We start from the raw sequence: 19,456 nt of genomic DNA, 5'->3' as shown, positions 1-19,456 counted from the left end.
CTAGGTGTCGGCAGCTCACTAGAATTCATTATAAATGATATCAACGATATCACACCATGCCAACCTTATTCGGCGGGTTGATGCTGCATGTGAAGTGAGTGTAGCGCGCTGGTAGGAGTCAAGGATGGCGGCGCGCCGGTTGAAGACAAAGGAGTCTGTATATAGGCCTGCAATAAACACATTTTGATGCGATAGCGTTAAGGAGTTCATGTCGTAGAAAATCCGGCTTCGACGTCGTTGACAGTTAATGAAAACTTCACGAAAAATTCTCAGCGAAGCAACCTTGGAGGCAGGTGAACCGCCTAAGTCACGTGACCTGGCGGCGTCATCACAACCTGCCCACCGGACTGTGAGCAAACTGCCCACCGGGGCAGCTGCTAGTTAAATCAGTGTTTGGTTGCTCAGGAACAGCAACCTGAATCGTACAAAACCCACCGGTGGCAGCAACTGCTATCACAGGGCAGTAGCCCATCGCTTAACCAACCGCTGCACCACTGCGCCAGAAGTAGTAGGAGGGCTCTCAGGGATCTCTGATTGTAGATAATGACCAATTCTGAACATATGGTAATTAACCGAATACGCTATCGCCTCATAACCTTTAGTCGGTGCTTGAATGTCCCCTCCATTTATTTCATTTTTGTCTAGTTTGCAAGCCGCGCTATGCCACCGTCGAGATAGTGCCTCGTATGCTATTTCCAGGCCGACTCGAGAACCCTACAAAGCAGTGGAATTTGTTCCCCTCTATTGTGCGAGATATTCAAGCGAATCGAGGGCCTGGTGCAACGCGGATGTGTCATTCGCTCGCTGTGGGTGCCCAGTCACTGCTCGTGGCGTCCAATGAACGGGGCGACGAAGTCACTACCACCGCAATTAACTACGTCCCGGGGACATCCCGCTCGCATTGGAGGCAATGCACGCGGTGATTCACAATGGTGTCCAGTATTCTTGTTAGCTCGAGTCCTGTTAACTAGAAGAGCAAAGACGGGACAATGGCTTTATGTGCAAATTCGTCCACAATGCATGTAGTGTTTCAATTTCGCACTGAGTGAGAGCGGGAAGAAAAAAATAGCCTTAAACTCATAATAGGAGTCTCTGCGTTTCTCGAATGAAACTTTGCACAGCAGAGCGTACATTCCCCTCGCTTCGTCCAATCAAAGAAGCGCCAATGGAAAGAAGAACCGCAGAGGACCCAGGAAGACCCAACTGGTGAAACGGAAATTGTAATAGGCGCCTCCTCAAAGCAGTCTCTCGCGCTGCTGCTTTGGAGGTCAATGTCTTCATCAACTTCCGTCTGCCCGCACTGCACCCAGAACACACCCCTATCGCAGTGGCCTCTTAAGGCGGAGGTGTAGAGTTCGACGGAAATCCGTCTGGTCGGGACGTAACATATTTTCTCACACCCTTCTTCAAAGCACTCGCCAACTGTTAAGAAACTGCAGCCACCATGGGTACACAGTGTGACGAGAACAATATTTCTGAAAGCATTTCCTAAATGTGTTTTGAGGGCGATGTATAGTTACACTGTGAAATCAGAACAGTGCTTTGAAAACCTTTGCTTCCATGTATTCATAAGGGCGCTAGCCCCCGTTGGCTCAGGCGTCCGCGAGCACCCCTGCGTTTGTAAGCACGGTGTTGGTCTATAAAAAAGAAACGCATACAGATGGATGCTTGGATTTTAATTAAAACCATTCGGTTTCGCACAAAGGTTCCGTCGTCGCCTCACTGGCTCAAGGTGCGAAATACGCCTGCGCGGAGCAAGGAGGCCTCCAAAAATTAGAAGGGACACTTTAGTTCTGCCTTAGCAGCATGACTCGATAGCTTAGCGCGACAGCAAAAGGTCATTTTGTACTCTTCATTCATGGATCCCTGGGAGACCTCGCACCACTCCAGGCGCGGTGGTGCAGCAGATAAGCGAAGCGCCACTGCCCTACTATGGCAGGTGCTCCAGCGATGGGCCTTGTGCGACCCAGTGTTCTGCTCCCGAGCGATCAATCAACTAAACGCAGCCTGCCACGGCGAGAAGTTCGCTCACTATCCGGTGGGCAGGTTGTGAAGACTTCGTTGCGCCCAGGCGTTTTCTCCTTCGTACGAACGCAGGCGCAGCGGCAGTTATTCAATCACTTGTCACTGTGCTCAGCGGCAGAGGGTCAAAGCCAATGAACCGCTTAAAAAAAAGACGCATTAAAAATTCTTCTTTTGCTGTACTCCTGTTGTTTCTTTTCATAACTTCTCCTCGCCTTATCTCAGCGCCTGCAGTGTCCGTGAGCAAGCGTCCATGTTTACCCCTTAACGTGGCCTGTCGCAGCTTCTCCCATTCCTGCGTGTTCTGCATTATTTCTATAACGGCAAATGAAGGGTACAACACTGCTTACGCTTTTAATTCAAACCGTTATAAGTTCTATGGGCAAAGGTCAGTGCAGCAACGTCATGTGATGAGCCGCTGGCAGGCTGCGAAATCTGTAAAACGATTGAACCTTGTCCTGAAGAAGTTGAGGATGATACGGATCGCTTGCAGCCGTGAGAAGGCGCCGTACTTGTTCACCGCCCCGCACGTGTTCGAAAAGTCTTCGTAGTCCAGATCATACACAGCGATGCCGAAAGGTACGGACAGGCGCTGAGACTTCACGGTGCACAGCTGACGGGGAAAGGAACACGAACAGTCAGGAAAAAGCAAGCAGAGCTTCTTCAGCCACTTCAGCCGCATCTTTTATAAAAGCACTATGGCAACTAAAAGAAATGCAAAGAACATCAAACATTGTGTTCTAATAGTGGCAGTGGTTATTAGAGCACAAAATGCGGATGAATCGGTAAGCATGTAGCACTGGGCACTTGTGGTGGTGCGAATTGCAGCGACACTTGGGGCGGCGAGATGTGGCTGCCAGTCGAAATATTTGATATTTCTGAATAGAGATGAATTATTGGTTATCGGGAAATTAAAGTCACGGTAACTGTCTCATTTATCAGCTGACACCTGCACAGTACCGTCGGGGAAGGGAGGAAGGAGGGACTAAGAGAATAAAGGAAAAAAGAGGTACCAGTGGAGTGCTCCGGAGTAATTTCGACCACGTGGGACTCTTTCAACCTACCCTCGCATCGCGCAGCACATGGACACCTTTTGCGTTTCGCCTCCATTGAAACACGCACGTAGCGAACGAGATTTCAATCGGCAGTCTAGTGCCAGCAGCCGAAGACCGTCCGACTGCGCAGTCGCTGTCGGTAGGGAAAAGAATAGGAGAGGAAGACGACAGACGAGAGAGGATAAAAAAGGGGAGCAGAGAGCGGATCAAGACGGCGAGATGAATTCAGGCAGTCTTTCGTAGACAGCTGTCTCGGCCAATTCTTGAAATAAGCAGCCGAAGAGTCAAGGCAATCAGACTGCATTCAGTCAATGGGCAGACATGGTTTAAAGGGCATACAGCAATCATTCCGGCATGCCAATCAGCAAGAGTTCTAATGACTGTTTAGTAGTAGTGGTGTGCGAATCAAACCTTCCTAGCTACCTGCGCTCTCATGCCTCACTTTTTAGCTCCAAAATTTAGAGGAACTAGAAATGAGACGCAAAAATCAACATTTCACTTTGTACGGAACACTATGAACAGGTGCCAGAAGCACCCTGGCGAGATGATACGGTATTACACAAATAAGTGCTAACACATCAATAAAACGTGACAAACTATGCACATATTTCAACTAGAGCGCCTCAGAAAATAAAATTGAGGGATTCTCAAACAGAGGGCCACATGCACTTCACGTTAACGCAGTTTCTCCATTGTCCAATGTAAACTTAGGACGCAAACCTTTGGCGGCCAATGTCGTAAGTGGCTGCAGTCAAAAGCGGTATCGTTCCCCCAACTCATCAGGTGCCTTTCTTTTTCTCACCGCCACTCTTAACTCGTAAGCCTCGGAGGTCTGTTCAATGCGTCATGAGGACGCAAGGGTCACGGATGTGGCCGTCTACTACAATGATAGTTATAATATTTTATATTCATGAAATCCAAATGTTATACCACCTGCCCACCCTGGTGGGCTGCGTCCACCTGCCACATTTGGCAGGGGGCATTAGGGAGAGACGGAAACAGCTTTTAAAATTTTCTGGGAGAGAAGAGAGAGAGCGGGGGTTCAAGTTCGTAGGGGAACGAACAAAAAGAGTGGGAGGTGATGGGCTGCCAGATCAGATTTTGATGATTTGCGTGATCACGGCTAGGCTTTATTTTACGCCCGGCTGACGATGTAGATTGCACAGCTAAATGCAGCGTTAAATGACTACAAGAAAGCTAAACAGCTTTTGACGGTTAACGCGCTAGTCCGGTGAACTTAGGTCGACACATTTTCTCGTAATTTTTATTTTTTTGTCTTTATCTCCTGCATTTACTCCACGTCTAATTTTGTCTTGATTAACACAACGAAATAAAATACACAGAAATATTTCCTTATCTATTCCTTGGTTTCTGTGGCTGTTGGCTTCCTGATACCTTCAATGCCATCTGAGTCTGAGTACAGCCTTTGCCATTGCCTGCCATTTTCTCTCGTGAAAGGCTCGCAAGCTCTTCGCTGTTCTGTCTCCCAACTGTATGTTACATAAATTCCCCACAAAAAATGAGCACAAATAACAGCCGAATAAGATGCAAATATTTTTGCCACATGTGTCTACAGTTTAGACGCTCGAACTTAATACTCAGGATATCATAAGTGCGTGAACTAACCTGCAGCCCCATATCAATGCAACCTCCATACCAGAGGTTTCAGATACGTTCCACATCCCATAACTAGCAACAGCGTCGTGTGTAGTCGCACCTTTCTGCAGAGGCCAACTTCGTTGTCGTAGGCGAAGAGCAAATTATCAGTGTCGTGGACAGATAGAACCGCATTAACTGCCTGGCTGTAGCTGCCGTGGAAGAAGCTGGTGTTGGTGCAAATCTGAGAGAGTGAAAGAAGAAAGAACCGCTTAGAATTCGCCTGCAGGGGCGTAAAAAAACAGACGGCTGGGGTTAGGTTTATTTTGGCACCAAGACATAGAAGAAATGCCCTAAAACGTCCAATAATCCTAAAGTCATCGTAGTACGATTGCTTCGGTGAATCGGAGGTCCTGGGCTTGAACCCCGGAACAGGGCGATTTTTTCTTTAGCTACGGAGTTTAATAGGAAGATGTATAGCTTGAATTTGTAGCCCTGCGGCTGTGTTTGGATGATTCTCCTAAATCTTTCACCAACCATGCCATAGCTGTATAACTCACTGTGCACTTTTTCTTGTAATTGCCTCGTTGCCAGGGCCAAAAATAACCACTTCGACAAAGAGTTACTTGGGTTTACCCGCGGCGCTGGCCCGCTGGTTAAGGCGCTCGGCTACTGATCCGGAGTGCCCGGGTTCGAACCCGGCTGCTGAGGCCGTGTTTCGATGAAGGCGAAACGTTAAGGTCCCCGTGTGCTGTGCGATGCCAGTGCACGTTAAAGATACCCAGGTGGTCTAAAATTATTCCTCCACTGCGGTACCTCTTTCTTCCCTTCTTCTTTCAGTCCCTCCTTTATCATTTCCCTTATGGCGCGGTTCAGGTGTCCGCAGATATGTTAGATACTGCGGCATTTATTTTCACCAAAAACCTTTTTTTGTCAAAGGGTTCAGAGGTGTGTGCAAGGTTTACGCTGTGTAGTATTTTTTATTTAATTATTTCATTGGAGGATATCAAAATATTTTGACCTAAAATCACAAGGCGTCTTTTGTTTTCAATAGGTGGCGCCACATGACGATGGCATCGAATGCGATATAAGCAACAAGCTTAATGCTGCTGGAACGAGAAGTCACAGGTGACCAGTAGTATTTAGTGTCAGTTCAGGAGCAGGAAAAACACCTATGTACTGTAGGGTTGGCATTCTCACTCCTACTCCGCATTTTTCTCAATTACTTTTGGGACGCTGTCACTTACGAGGCGCGCCTGGATACACATAGTGCTTTTCCTCTTGTTTAGTACGCTTCTAGGTGCCTTTACCAGGCAGCAGTTCACCAACCGGTTTCTCTGCTTCTCCAGAGAAGAATGTTCTAGGAATACTGACCCGCAGTTTCCGGAACCGGCTAAACAGAGAGAGGCGCATAAAAGATTTCAACCACTGTCTCCATTGCAAGCAACAAGTAGTTAGTTCCGGCACTGATCACATTTAAACTGACATGAAGCCCTTGAGGCTACTCGATGTCTCCTAGACACGAATGTCGTCATAGTTTTATTATCATTGCAAAGATGACGCATCTTTGTTGTCAATGTACATTAGGTGTCCGCTTAAGAAGTGTTTCATTGTGTATCCGACATGAACTCGCGGGCAATATTTGTAAACTGTAAATGTCTTTTCAGCCAGATTTCTTTTCTGGCGCGAGATACCACTTCATTAAAGGAGTACAGACACTTAACTTTTGGGTGCGCGTTGTTCTGTTTCGTACGATGTGTAAGGCATTACCATACATGGATTACCACCAAGTATTCTCCTACGACTGATAATTTATAATTGCACCACTTTCTCGGGCTGTTTGCGTTTAGTTTTCAATAGTCGAATCAGGACTTTGACGTCAACGTGTGCTTGCAGGTCACATGAGACAAAAAACAGCAGCATAATCGCTGCTTCCACACTCGTTGTCATTCTGGCTTTTGAGGCAGGCTGGCTTCAGCACTGCAGTGAATTATAACGGTGAAGCAGCGATTATATAGACATTTTTCCATGCCTCGATCACGTGGCACAAAAGCACTCTTTGGCGTCACAGCCATCTTTCGGCTTTTGAAATCGAAACGGAAACAGCATGGCAGAAAAAATTCGATTATAAATTATTTAGCGGCCGTAGGCGAATATCACATGGCGATTCATACGTAGTAGTGTCTTCCGCATCATTGTAGAGAAGAAAACATGCCATCAAAATTAGGTGTCTAAACTCCTTTAACATGGGTAAGGATTAGGTGCCCCCTTGAAGACTCCGCGGCAGGGTGCACCGAGACGTTAACTCCGCAAAACTGTTTTGATAGATATAGGCGCAAAAATGGCGGCTCACCTCGGCATAGCTACCAAAGGAGGGGGCGCTTGCGTTGTGTACGCATCCGGAGAAGAAGTCGTCGAAACCTTGCAAGGGCAGTGTCATTGTCCAGCGGCCCTTCATGGTCACCGAGAGCGCCCAGACTATCGGCAGTCCCCGTGCTGACAACCTATTCAAGCTGGCGGCTGCCAGATTCTGGGTGACAGTACGAGTCATTAGTGCCGCACGTCGTTTCTGTGTCTAAAGTTCCTGCAACTCGCGCACAAACTTCATGAGATGCATGTACGGTCACAACGCATAGCCATAATGCTGGGTCATGAGGTAGTGGCCGCGGCCACATTCCACCTGCTGGGTTGCTAAAAATTCTAGAAAACTGGTCCACTAACTGGCTACAGTCTTTTAACTCTGATCTCATTTCACTGACGTCAGTCATTTCCCTCACCATTCCATGCCACATGAAGTGTTCCAAGATCACATGCATCTATGTATGAATATCAAGGATTCAGCCTAACGCATGAAATCTATTGGGCTGCCCATATTATGATCGTAACCAATTAGGTTAACCATGCCCTTGGCTATCTACAACATAAGCTACCACTCACACCGCTTTCATTAAAACTGTCCGCCTATTTAACTGTAGTTCTCCCTGAACTTCAATATCCATGCTCGATCTAGAACACTCAACAAAGTAATCTTGCCAGAACCCTTGATTCCGTCCAAAGCGATGCGGCAAGATGTGTATATTATGATTACTTTGTTTATAGGAATCTTCCTTATTTAAGCATGAGAAAAAGGAGCAGGAATACGTTTTAAGGACGGAAACCTCCACGATTTTTTTATGTATTTTACGTTTGAATTCCTCGAAGAAATTGTGTACTGAGCCCAGCTTAGCGGTTAGTTTTGAATTCGAAAGCATTGGCAACAAACTGCTGAACTCCAAGTGTTTGATGATGAGAGTGGCGCGTGTGTTTTGCAGCAGAGATACTATGGGGACTTTTGAAGCTGGAGCGTTTAATGATCTGCGCTTCGGCAACCCCCAAAAGAGGTGACAAATTAGGCCTGCGCCGCACAAAACATAACAGTGACATAATGACACTGCAGCACAGTGCGCCACCACTTTCACTTGCAAGTAAAATAGAAGCCTTCCAATACGTACCGCATAAATCAGTAATGAAGTGATCTCAAACATAAGGACGGATGGCCTACGTCGCTTAGGCATTGCACGGAACGCATGTCGCTTAAGCACTGCTGAGAAAAGTATGCTCGCCTGTAAGACGTCACAATGGCACTGCCGCTCCACTCCAAAAACACCGCTATTCATTGGTGTCCTCTTCACACTTTACAACAGGAGATATTTGGACACATTTGTGCATTTGGAACACGAAAAACTTAGTGCTAATTTGCGCTACGTTCTCGGTGCTCTCTTACATGTTCGTGGACTAGAGGTCTAAATAATATACCGTACGGCCTCTAATGAAGCCGCGCTAAGTGACTAACAAACAGCAATGCTGACCTATATGTCCATGCACGTGAAAGTGAAGCAACCTGTCACAAATTTTTTGTGTGATAGGAGTGCATGTTTCGAGTGAGCAACGACATGAATGCCATTAAAACCAAGCGCCATGTGTCGCTTACGTGTGTGTTACATTGATTGTGCCCCTGTTCAAGCAGCAATACTAATTGCTACAGCACGCACCTACTGGCCAACATAGAAAGTTGGTCGTCTTTTTCGCTACCTCTTTCAATGATATATGTTATAATTTCTCTTGTTGGAAAGATCACAAGAAACTATAACATGCGGACAAGTGTTTAGTTCCCACCAAGTCATGCTGGTAAGTTTCTTCAACACCCGCCGGCCTGGAGAGCAGTGTAGGCGGCATCACGCGGCAGTTGCGAAGTGTGTTGTCCCCGTAGAAGTAGTGGCCCTGCGCGATGAACAGGTCGGGCTTGTAGAAGTTCCTGTGGAGACATAGGCACTGTTCAAGCATAGCAGTCCAAATAATTTGTCCACTCTGCAAACACCGCTTGCAAAAAAGCCGGTATTTATTTATTTATTCGTAGGAACTCGAAGCTGCACTTTCCATTTAACTGTCTGATATTTCTTTTAAAACGCTGAAGAATATATTGTGTTCTCTCTGGACAAACCAAAGCACTCGTGCAGCTTTAATTGAGAAATCGTCGCCAACCAAGTTCTTAAATATAACACGCCGTTTCCAAGCTAAGTCGTTTTCTTCATCTAGGTGTGACACCAGACAAGTTGCAGCTTGCTTTTAAGTCTACGTATGTTCGACCACAGGGTCACTGACCTTCAGACATGTGCGTAGAAATAGCAAGGGTTTAAAGAAGCGAATAATGTTCTTCAGTGTCTAGTGAATATTACTCAAGCAGCAGCCTTCTACGCGGGCTTGCCTCCTCGATCTGCAACAGAAGAGTTCCTTCGAAATCAATCCTGTGGTCACATGCCTTACAGTTCTCGACCACCACGCTTCGCTCACTGTTCATCAAGACTACGAAGTGCGCAGGTTATGCCTAACCACGCCATTACACGGTAGGACCATCAGCACATCAAGAGTGCATGCGCGCATTGTGGGGCCATTACGTATGGGTGAACAAATACGAGACATTTAGAACTGACGAATTGACCCGCTGAAGTGTCCCGTCTAAGCTCAAAGCTGTTTATGTTTAAAGGCTTCGCTACCAGTAGAGGTGTAGCTGTGGACGCTCTGGGAGGTCGACGAAGTTTCTTGGACGACGACGCTGTGGGGCGCACTTGTGTGCTTTCCGGCTGTCCCAAGCCGTCCATCCCTTGCTGCATATAGCCGTTACGTAACAGCATTCACAAGAACATGACGCCTAAAGGACAGCCCCGCCATCAAATTTTCCACACATATCGTGGTTGAAAAACCGACATGATAAATGACCAGACGTCAGTTCTGTAACCTATTATTTCTGAAACAAGCTGGCTCGGGCAACAGCCTATTTAACCAGCTATTGAGCAGTGGAGACATAATGAGGAATCGAATTTTTGCTCAGGACCCTTAACACCTGTGTAAATTTTGGAGAACGTCCTTATATTAAACGTTCGTTTGAAAGGAAATATTTTTTAATAGTAATTGCGCAGTTTTTACGCTATGCGTGGTAAATCGCATAACAGCGAAAGCAAAAACGTTCCGCACCCCTAGCCCCGCCGCGGTGGCTCAGTGGTTAGAGCGCTCGGCTACTGATCCGGAGTTCCTGGGTTCGAACCCGAACGCGGCTGCTGCGTTTTTATGGAGGAAAAATGCTAAGGCGCTCGTGTGTTGTGCGATGTCAGGGCACGTTAAAGATCCCCAGGTGCTCGAAATTATTCCGAAGCACTCCACTACGGCACTTCTTTCTTCTCTTAGGAACAGTAGCAGCGCAAAAAACACACAAAATAAGAACTAGGCACCGAGAGACACGCACAGACGCTGCTGTCTAGTTCTCATTTTGTGTGTTTTAGGTGTCCAACGATATATGAGACAGATACTGCGCCATTTCCTTTCCCCATTAAACCAATTATCATTATTATTGTGGCCCGCCGCGGTGGCTCAGTGGTTAGAGCGCTCGGCTACTGATCCGGAGTACCCGGGTTCGAACCCGAAAGCGGCGGCTGCTTTTTTATGGAGGAAAAACGCTAAGGCGCTTGTGTGCTGTGCGATGTCAGTGCACGTTAAAGATCCCCAGGTGTGCGAAATTATTCCGGAGCCCTCCACTACGGCACCTCTTCTCTCCTTTCTTCGTTCACTCCCTCCTTTATCCCTTCCCTTACGGCGCAGTTCAGGTGTCCAACGATATATGAGACAGATACTGTGCCAATTCCTTTCCAGAAAAACCAATTATTATTATTATTGTGTTTTTTTGCGCTGCTACTATGCCTAAGAAAATTAACCTACTCGCCCAAGAGCTCGTTTTACTGAACCTCTTTCTTCTTTCACTCCCTTCTTTATCCCTTCCCTTCGGCGCAGTCCAGGTAAAGTGTACACTTTAGTCCAGGTGTCCGCCGATATACGAGACAGATACAGCGCCATTTACTTTCCCCAAAAACCATTATTATTATCATTCCGCACCCCTTATTGAGATTCCCAAGTATCCATGGCATCATGTAACAAATGCTTCATAGCTACACGTACTCTTTCTCATTGATGTGTGGTAACTGGAGTTTAGTGTCGGGAAGCTGCATATGGGCGACGCCATGTAGGAGATGGCGTGTGAAGAACTCGGGACTATTAGACACCCTAGTATTTTAGAGCGAAAGTTTTACTGGCCACGAACTCGCGATTTCGCCGTGACAGTGCTCCGAGGGGGCACATGACGTCACAACGCGGGCCTCGCAGCGGAGCCGAACCGATCTGGCCGGGCCGGCGGCAGCTGGCGCACTCGGAGCGAAGTAGAGACATGCTACAAGTCTCCGCCAGTGCGGTCAGAGTGCGCCGAAGCCCCTAAACGCGTCGGCGGTCAAACGCAGTTGGAGTATAGGTGGTGGTGGTAGTGGTTTTTATTAAATAATAGTAAAAAGGAAGGAAAAGATTTTTGCTAGCCCCGGCATCTGCCATCACTACTGAAGCACCTGAACTGGGGCAGCGGAAATGAAAGATAGCAGGCAGAATGGAGAAATGAAATGAAAGAGGGTCTCGGTTTGGCTGACGTGACTTCGCCGTGCAGCGCCCGCGCGCGCGTTGCGCCGGAGTATAAACGCGCCTTAACACAGCCTGCTCTTAAGCGCTAACCAACGTATTCGGTGCCGGCATCTATGGGAGCTACTGAAACCCTCCGCACACTCACTGAATAAAAAAAAAAACCTGTGCCGAGGCTCGGAATCGAATCAGGGCCTTCCGTTTGAGGTGGAGACCCTACCACTCCACCGCGACAACTCAAGTTTTAACCACGAATAAAGGCGCATGTAGTAAATGCACTCTTCCGATGCAGAAGTCGCCGCGCTTTCGCTACGTATATCCTGGCCTAACAGAGCTAGGCCATCAGCAATCTTTTTTCTCTTTTTAAGACTTGCTGGCACAACACAGCACACACGCGTTTTGGCATTTCGCGTCCATCGAAGTGGGGCCGCTCAGCACAAATTCAATTCAGTGCTTGCTCCACTGCTACACAAGGCGCTAGCGCACTCACTGTTCGAACTGTCTCTCTGCATCACCAACCACCGTTTTTGCCATAAAAGCGCCTCACCCCATCTCCTGTGAAAACCTCGCCCTCTCACTTTTTCTCGGCCGGGGCCGCTAAGCGACCCTCGATCTCCAAGGCGAGAACTCGCAGTCGCATTCAATAGCGGCGCCAAGAACTTTGCTGACCAGAGCATGTGAACCACGGTAAAGCTTGCGACACGTAGATACACGTGCAAAACTTACGATATTTGGTAAGAAATGTCAGTTGTACTTACGCAAATTTCTCGTTATAGAACGCAAGCCAGTTTTCGCCGGTAATTAGTCCGGCCAAAAAAATAAAAGATGGGTTTCCCAATTGTCTCTGCGCCTGAACTTCCGTGTCAAGGGCCTGAAAGAGATTCACGGTCCAAATCAGTTGAGAGTATAAAAAAAATTCACATGCACCAGTTCTAAACTATATTTCCTTAGGCGTATGCACGTTATCTAGGTGCTAGTGCGAAACCACGCTAGACAAACTTGAAATACATATCATGGAAACAAGATTAGGTTTAGAAGGCGTTAAATTTCGGTCAAACGGCGCACACTATTTTAGAGAGAAAACAATAAAGACAACGAAGTCGAATACAACGTATGAATGACGCATAACAAGCGCGTCTCCTACGTTGTTCTTCTGTTGTGTTTATCTCATTAATAGTAATAGTTTCCTGTCTCAAGTACAAGATGAGATGCACGCCTCATTTGTTTACATGATTCAGTGAACGTTTTGTACAATCAAACACGTGATATTTCTCAAAGTCATGTGTTAAATCATGGTGTCCAGTATTTGAGCTCTCCTTTGCGAAAACCTCTACACACATTTCGTAGACTGAGCATAGACTTGCTATGAACTCACGAAATAAACTTTCGTTAGCGTCACCAGGCATCGTTCCAAAACTGCATGCGGCCACAAGTGGAGATGAGCAGTCCAATGAGCTTAGTTCGGAAATGTTCCAGGTTGAATGGACTTCTAATTTCTTTCTCGTCGAATAAACTGGGGGGTATGACATGCCCTTCTATATCTAATGCATTTGGACTAGTGCGAAAAGAGAAGACCTCATAATAATTGGGACGCAATTACAACTTTGCATGCAGGCCCTTCTCATTAGTTGTCTAAGCGTAATGGTAGTCCCTTGTGAGTGCAAGCAGCACTCTGTTTAGCAACGCCCACGCTAACATCGAACAAACCTTGCTTCTCCGCACATCTTCTTAATCCCTCACCTTCCCTCCAGTAGGGCGATCATGTCTCCTGATTTTTGGGAACAAAAGCATCAAAATAGGAAGCGTAGACACAGACACTGTGCTGGCTAAAGGGAACTACAGAATCTAGAGAAAGAATAACGGCTATCCACGCATATACATAGATAGAATTTATACACGTACAGGCACACACCCAAAATGAGCAACAGACGTACGAGTGCACTACGTGAATGTGGAGTCGCGCGAGATTTACTGAAGGATTTTATTCATATGGGCAGCTCATGTCATACACGACCTTTGTCTAAAAACACTGAAAACATGCCAGATTCCAGCCGCCGCAAAGGGTTCAGATGGGCATCGCACATGCGATACCCACCTATTTCTTTTGACTCCCCGAAAGTACTGATTTTATTACATATTCTCTGCGCAGTTCCATAGCAGGCCATGGGCGCGTAGAAACCTTTTTAGCGTCTTACCGACCTTCAAGGCGTCCAGGGCCAGCTCCACATCAACTTGCCTCGCGTTCCTCGTCGCCGTGTCCAGGATTCCGAAGTGGAAGATGTCCTTCTCCCAGAAGGGCTCCAGCAGCGACGAACTGATGGCGGCGCGTAGCTGCCGTACCAAGGTGGACACCTTGCTGCACCATGGCCACAACCGTCAGATTTAGATCGCACTTCACGCACTCGTCTGAACGGAATTATTCGGCTTGAACCAATGGCAGTTACATTCATCATAATGGAGGTGCGATACCGATCAGCTCTCTTAACCGAATCGCTCTTAACCATAAATTATCTCAATAATACATAGCCACATTCTAATACCGTGAAACTGGATATAAGAGATGATGGATTACAAACCGCCTTTCTCGTGAAGTAATTCGCATTACGCTACTTACGCAACTTGAGCTGAATAGCATTGCATATCTACGACGTTTCACCTTGATGATGACGGTAAATTTTTATGGCCAAAGGGCATCTGTTGCCGCAGAGCGGCGTGGCACAAGTTGTTTTCGTCTGCACAAGGATGTGTCAAATACGCACTTACCAAGCATTTCACCCTAAAGAAGCCAAGCATCAGGTGAGGGGAAAGTTTGTACTCATTGTTTCACCGGTTGGCGCATGGCGGCGCTGTGGGTAGAACCCCGCACCTCCCGCATGCGAGGTGGTTGCTGAAACCACTAGGCCACAGCGGCGGTCTGGTTTTCATCTTGTTTGAGTAGCAACGGAATATGCAACTTTTAAAGCAACATTAAATTTTTCCTTTTTCTAGTAACATCTTATCATGAGGTTTGTCAAGCGCGCTTGCATCTCTCTTAGGGCGCAAGTGCAGACTTCCGGAAGTTAAAGCTCCTACATCGCCGTCTGAATAATCTTTTTCTCATGCTCTAAATTTTGTATGTACTCTTTGGTTGCTCCACGGACTATTTCTTCAGTGCTGCGTTCTTCACTGGCCAGGAAAATTTCGACCCCCTCCCCCCCAACCCACGATCATGCTCTCGTCTTCTATTTGTGTTTGAAGGGCAAAAAGTAAGGAAATCCTGGCATTAGTATTAGCATGAACTGCACACACAGTGGATGATTTTTCTTATCCTTTATTATTTGTTATGTTTGTATAGGTATGCTTTGTACATTTTTGGTATCTTCCTCTCCTACATGAACCGTGGTCGGTCCGATGTGAAAAATAAATAAATGCTCACAAGTACGCTGGACGGAAAAGCGGCACGACGTTTGCACTAATCAAAAATGACACGGCCGAGTTAGATGCATAAACTTGAAAAAACTGAGCACCTCGTCAAAGCTAAGCAGTGTTTTCGTAGCAACGTCACAATGATGCCGTAATTGTAGCCAGCGTTTTAAAATCTAAAACGTCTTCGCTCATTGTCGTGAATAAGTAGCGCCCAAAAGAATTGCCAGCCTCCTGATTTTCTATCTGAGCTGTACCATATCGGCACATTTGCACCACCGCATCCTCACAAGCCATCGGCGCAAAAAGGAAGAATGTGTCGCTGTCAACTGCGTGATATTGTCCTCGCCCTCTAACGTACAGAATGCTAGATGAATAGCATGTAATAACGGACTTTCACTGTTACCTTGTGGAGTTCATGTTTGCTATCCTCGAACCACGCGTTGATAAAGGATGAATGAAACGAAATTGAGAGCGTTACCACAGCGCATCAGGTGAAAGTCCTGAGTCGCAGGTACTTCGTATTTTATGTAAGCCAGAATTTCTCTAATGGCGATAGCTCAAGGTCTCTGGCACTTACTCGTAGGCGAAGCCGATGCCGAAGGCCGTCGTGGTGTACCTGGCGTAAGCGTCAATGAAGATGCGCAGGTCATTGCCCCACTGGTTAGGAGAGGCCAGTGGGTTGCGGTTGTCCTTCTCGATCGAGTCGTAGATGATGTACTCGCAGAGGGTGTCTGGTGGGAACATCTGCGCTGAGCTCGTCCTAGAGCCCATAGTGCATACTAAGGGCTGCTTGTCCATGACTGCACAGGAGGATGGCAGCAACTCATCACGATCCCTACCATCACCCCACTTACGTCCGCTGGAGGACGTGGGCTTCTTGCAACAGGTGGCCGAAATTATCCGGAAACCATCACTAAGGCTCCTCTTTGTTCCTTCCTTCTTTCAGTTCCTCCTTTATCCCTTCTTTTACAGCGCGGTTCGGGTGTCGACCGAGATATGTGAGACAGTTCCCGCGCGACTTCCTTTCCTGGAAAAAGCAAATTTTCACACTACAGTTCGTAAGCGCGACTTCCCATTCTACAAGTGGCGCCTGAAAACAGTGGCTAATAAAAACTAAAAATTGTTTTTTGAGGAAAAGAAATGACACAGTAACTGTCTCGCATATCTCGGTGAACACCCGAACCGTGCCGTTAAGTGCACGGATGAAGGAGGGAGTGAAAGATGAAAAGGAAGAAACAGGTGCCGTAGTGTAGGTTCCGGGAAATTGCGAAAAAATTGAAAATTGGTTTCCGGGGAAAGCAAATGGCGCAGTATCTGTCTCACATATCAGCGGACACCTGAACTACGCCGTAAGGGAAGAGATAAAGGAAGGAGTGGAAGAAGAAAGGAAGAAAGAGGTGCCTCAGTGGAGGGCTCCGGAATATTTTCGACCTCCTGGGGATCTTTAACGTGCACTGACATCCACAGCACACAGGCGGCTGTGCGTTTCGCCTCCATCGAAACGCGGCCGCCGTGGTCGGGTTCGAACCCGGGAGCTCCAGATCAGTAGCCGAGCGCCCTAAAAACTAAGCCACCGCAGCGGGTAAAGAAGGACGACTGCATCAGAGAAAATCGTGGATAATAGAAAACGTCGTAAAAAAAGACGTTTGATAATGCTGGGCAACTAAAGCGTACTGTAGTTTATACTAAAATAATGGTAATTGGTTTTTGGGTAAAGGAAATGGCGCAGTATCTGTCTCATATATCGTTGGACACCTAAACCGCGCCGTAAGAGAAGGGATAAAGGAGGGAGTGAAACAAAGGAAGGAACAGGTGCCGTAATGGAGGGCTCCGGAATATTTTCGACCACCTGGGGATCTTTAACGTGCACTGACATCGCACAGCACTCGGGCGCCTTAGCGTTTTGCCTCCATAAAAACGCAGCCGCTGATCCGGATCCACTACAGGCTGCTGATCCGGAGTTCCCGTGTTCGAGCCTGTAGTTTATACTGAGAGGCAAATTTCAGTAATTAAAAAAATCATCGCATCATCGGGACGTTTACTACCAACCCCAGCCATAATATTCTATGTGGATGGACAACGGGTAGACTCTCACCCATCCTGGGTGACTGGGTCGACGACGATGGCGTGGCAGTACTGATGGGCATGGTAGTCTCCATCCTTGTCGTCAACTTCGTCGTCGTCTTCTTCGTTGTCCCCGCTACTGTCGTCGTCTTTCTCTCAGGCGTGATCCTCAGCACGGAAGGGCGGGGCGGAACAACCATCACGGGGTCAGGAATGATGGACACCGTCGCGGATGCGTCTAGATTATCCGGAGCGTCGTCGTCGGAGCCAGATTCGAACTCTGGTACGGAGTCGCAGTGGCGTTACAATCATCTTTGCAGCGACTGATGTATACGCGGCTTCGTAGTGACGTCAAGTTGTACTACGTCAGAGCAGTAGTGCGCAGGGACAGAAGCTTATCGCGTTTAGCTACCAACCAGTCACATGTATACTTTAGTGCTGCGCCACACAGAGCACAGGTACTGGAAGGATGCCGCGTTTAAAGATATCACATATGTGTTCCTGTAGCTCACGTGGGCCTGGTTTTATGCAAGAAAGGCAACGTGCACTCCGAGAGAAGGGAGGTGATGTGATAGGACGAGTATGCAGTCCTAAAACTTAATCGCTCGCAGTGAGTGGCATAGGCTGGCTAGGAATTCTCTTTTCTTTGCGTTGCGGCGAAGAGCACTTCTTTCTTTGCTAATAGGTTACAGTAAAGCAGCGACCTCAACTTCCGAACTTTGCGGCTTGCCTCGAGGTGAACAATGAACTGAAATTGCCTGAAGTTTCCGTGTAGTCTCTATGCCTCCTTCCCATCCTAAACGCGCCCACCCGCAAGCCCAGCTGGTTGACTTGACAAGAGACGGTAGCTCTTCGATAGCGTCCTCTTCTCGGCATTCTGAATGGTCGTCTCAATGATACCCCTAATGGCTGTCGGGCGAAAGAAGAGATTTTCGGTTCCCATGTGCTAAGAAGAACTTTGGGCTAGATGGTTCATGATTCACAAAGAAAACGGCGCGAAATACGGAGACAAAAGAGAAATATACACGATAGGACCAGCGCCAACTTACAACTGAATTTTATTTCGCGTCAAACCTGCCTTTTTATAAGCCAACACGCTGTAACATCCGTGCAATCACGCATTCGCACAGTCACGAAGCCAACACGCAGTACAACAGATCACGATAAGTAACCACGTACCATATTTTATCATGACCATCCGGAAGAAAAACGCAAGCAACGTTATGAAAAATATAACCAACAGCTCTGAATCAGCATTAAAATCAAACGATCATTACCAAGCAAACCCTTATCAACCGAAAGCGATACAACCACATGAGGAATTATATCAGATGACCAACAAGAAACGTGGTTATTAAGTGTTTGCTTGGTCATGATCGTTGAATTTTCATGTTGATGAAGAGCTGTTTGTTATGTTATTCTAGCCGTTGCTTGGGTTTTTGTTCCGGATGGCTATGATAAAATATGTTAAGTGGTTACTTATCGTGCTTCATGTATTAGATCTCTCTCAGTGATCTGTTGTACTGCGTGTTGGCTTCATGACTGTGCGAATGCGGGATTGCACGAATGTTACGGCGTGTTGGCCTAGAAAAAGGCAGGTGTGACGCAAAATAAAATTCAGTTGTAAGTTGGCGCTGGTCCTGTCGTGTATGTTTTTTTTTCCGTATTTCGGGCCGTTTACTTTGTATGTCATGTGCTGCAATGCTATCACCTATCAGTTATCGATGCAACTGTCGCTTTGACCGCGCCGGACATTTGCATCCGCCTCTGCCACTGTTCTCAGTTGACAGAGAAGAGCGGAACACAGAGCACACTAGAGGAATTGATGTGGGTAGTCGAAAGGAAAGTGTCGCATATTACTGCACTATAGGGACAAGTTCACGCTCACCGAATATCAGAACCAGCGACGTGAAGATCGCTAACACAGCAAAGAGGGTGACGAAGCAGCATGTAAGTATCACCAGTGAGGTCAAGCGGTTCTGCCTGCACGTGAGAGACCAAAGCAAATGAGATGATAGGGTGAGAAATCAGAGCACTCGAAGAGGCAAACGGTTAGGGAAAAAAGAGCTATTAGTTTCTGAATGGCATTTCAATGCTGAAGAATAAAGGATGAGTAAAGGGCACAAAAAAAAGGAATGGCTTCACCAACCGAAAAGAATAGATGTGAGGAGCACATTAACTGGCAGTGATCAAAGGCGTGACTTTGCAGGCTTCTTTTTTTTTGGGGGGGGGGGGGGGAGGGGGGAGGGGGATAGAGCCGAGGAGCGCTAGGCGTGTAGTAGTGATGAACCAAAGGTACTGCACACATGAAAACAAGGACAAGG

The 19,456-nt window shown here is 47.1% G+C and overlaps 1 protein-coding gene across 1 annotated transcript; it reads right to left on the bottom strand.

The window, feature by feature from the left end:
* Nucleotides 1-2,364: 2,364 nt before the first annotated feature.
* Nucleotides 2,365-19,109, bottom strand: LOC144101682 (uncharacterized). Its single transcript, XM_077634816.1, has 9 exons — nt 19,021-19,109; nt 17,164-17,412; nt 15,646-15,868; nt 13,863-14,019; nt 12,422-12,534; nt 8,829-8,967; nt 7,027-7,203; nt 4,795-4,917; nt 2,365-2,635 (listed from the first exon to the last, which is right to left on the bottom strand). The coding sequence occupies exons 2-9, from the start codon at nt 17,330-17,332 to the stop codon at nt 2,426-2,428; spliced, it is 1,311 nt and encodes a 436-aa protein (XP_077490942.1). The 5' UTR covers nt 17,333-17,412; nt 19,021-19,109; the 3' UTR covers nt 2,365-2,425.
* Between the last annotated feature and the right edge of the window lie 347 nt (nt 19,110-19,456).

Source organism: Amblyomma americanum, chromosome 8 (genome assembly GCF_052857255.1).
Source record: "Amblyomma americanum isolate KBUSLIRL-KWMA chromosome 8, ASM5285725v1, whole genome shotgun sequence".
Classification (NCBI taxonomy): domain Eukaryota; kingdom Metazoa; phylum Arthropoda; class Arachnida; order Ixodida; family Ixodidae; genus Amblyomma; species Amblyomma americanum.
This window is presented reverse-complemented; position numbering and strand designations above follow the sequence as displayed.

Coding starts and splice junctions, on each gene's coding strand:
- LOC144101682 (XM_077634816.1), bottom strand. CDS start 17,332: ATGGTTGTTCCGCCCCGCCCTTCCGTGCTGAGGATCACGCCTGAGAGA. Junction 8,968..12,421: donor TTCTATAACGAGAAATTTGC/GTAAGTACAACT, acceptor ATGTCTCCACAG/GAACTTCTACAAGCCCGACC. Junction 7,204..8,828: donor AAACTTACCAGCATGACTTG/GTGGGAACTAAA, acceptor ACTGTCACCCAG/AATCTGGCAGCCGCCAGCTT.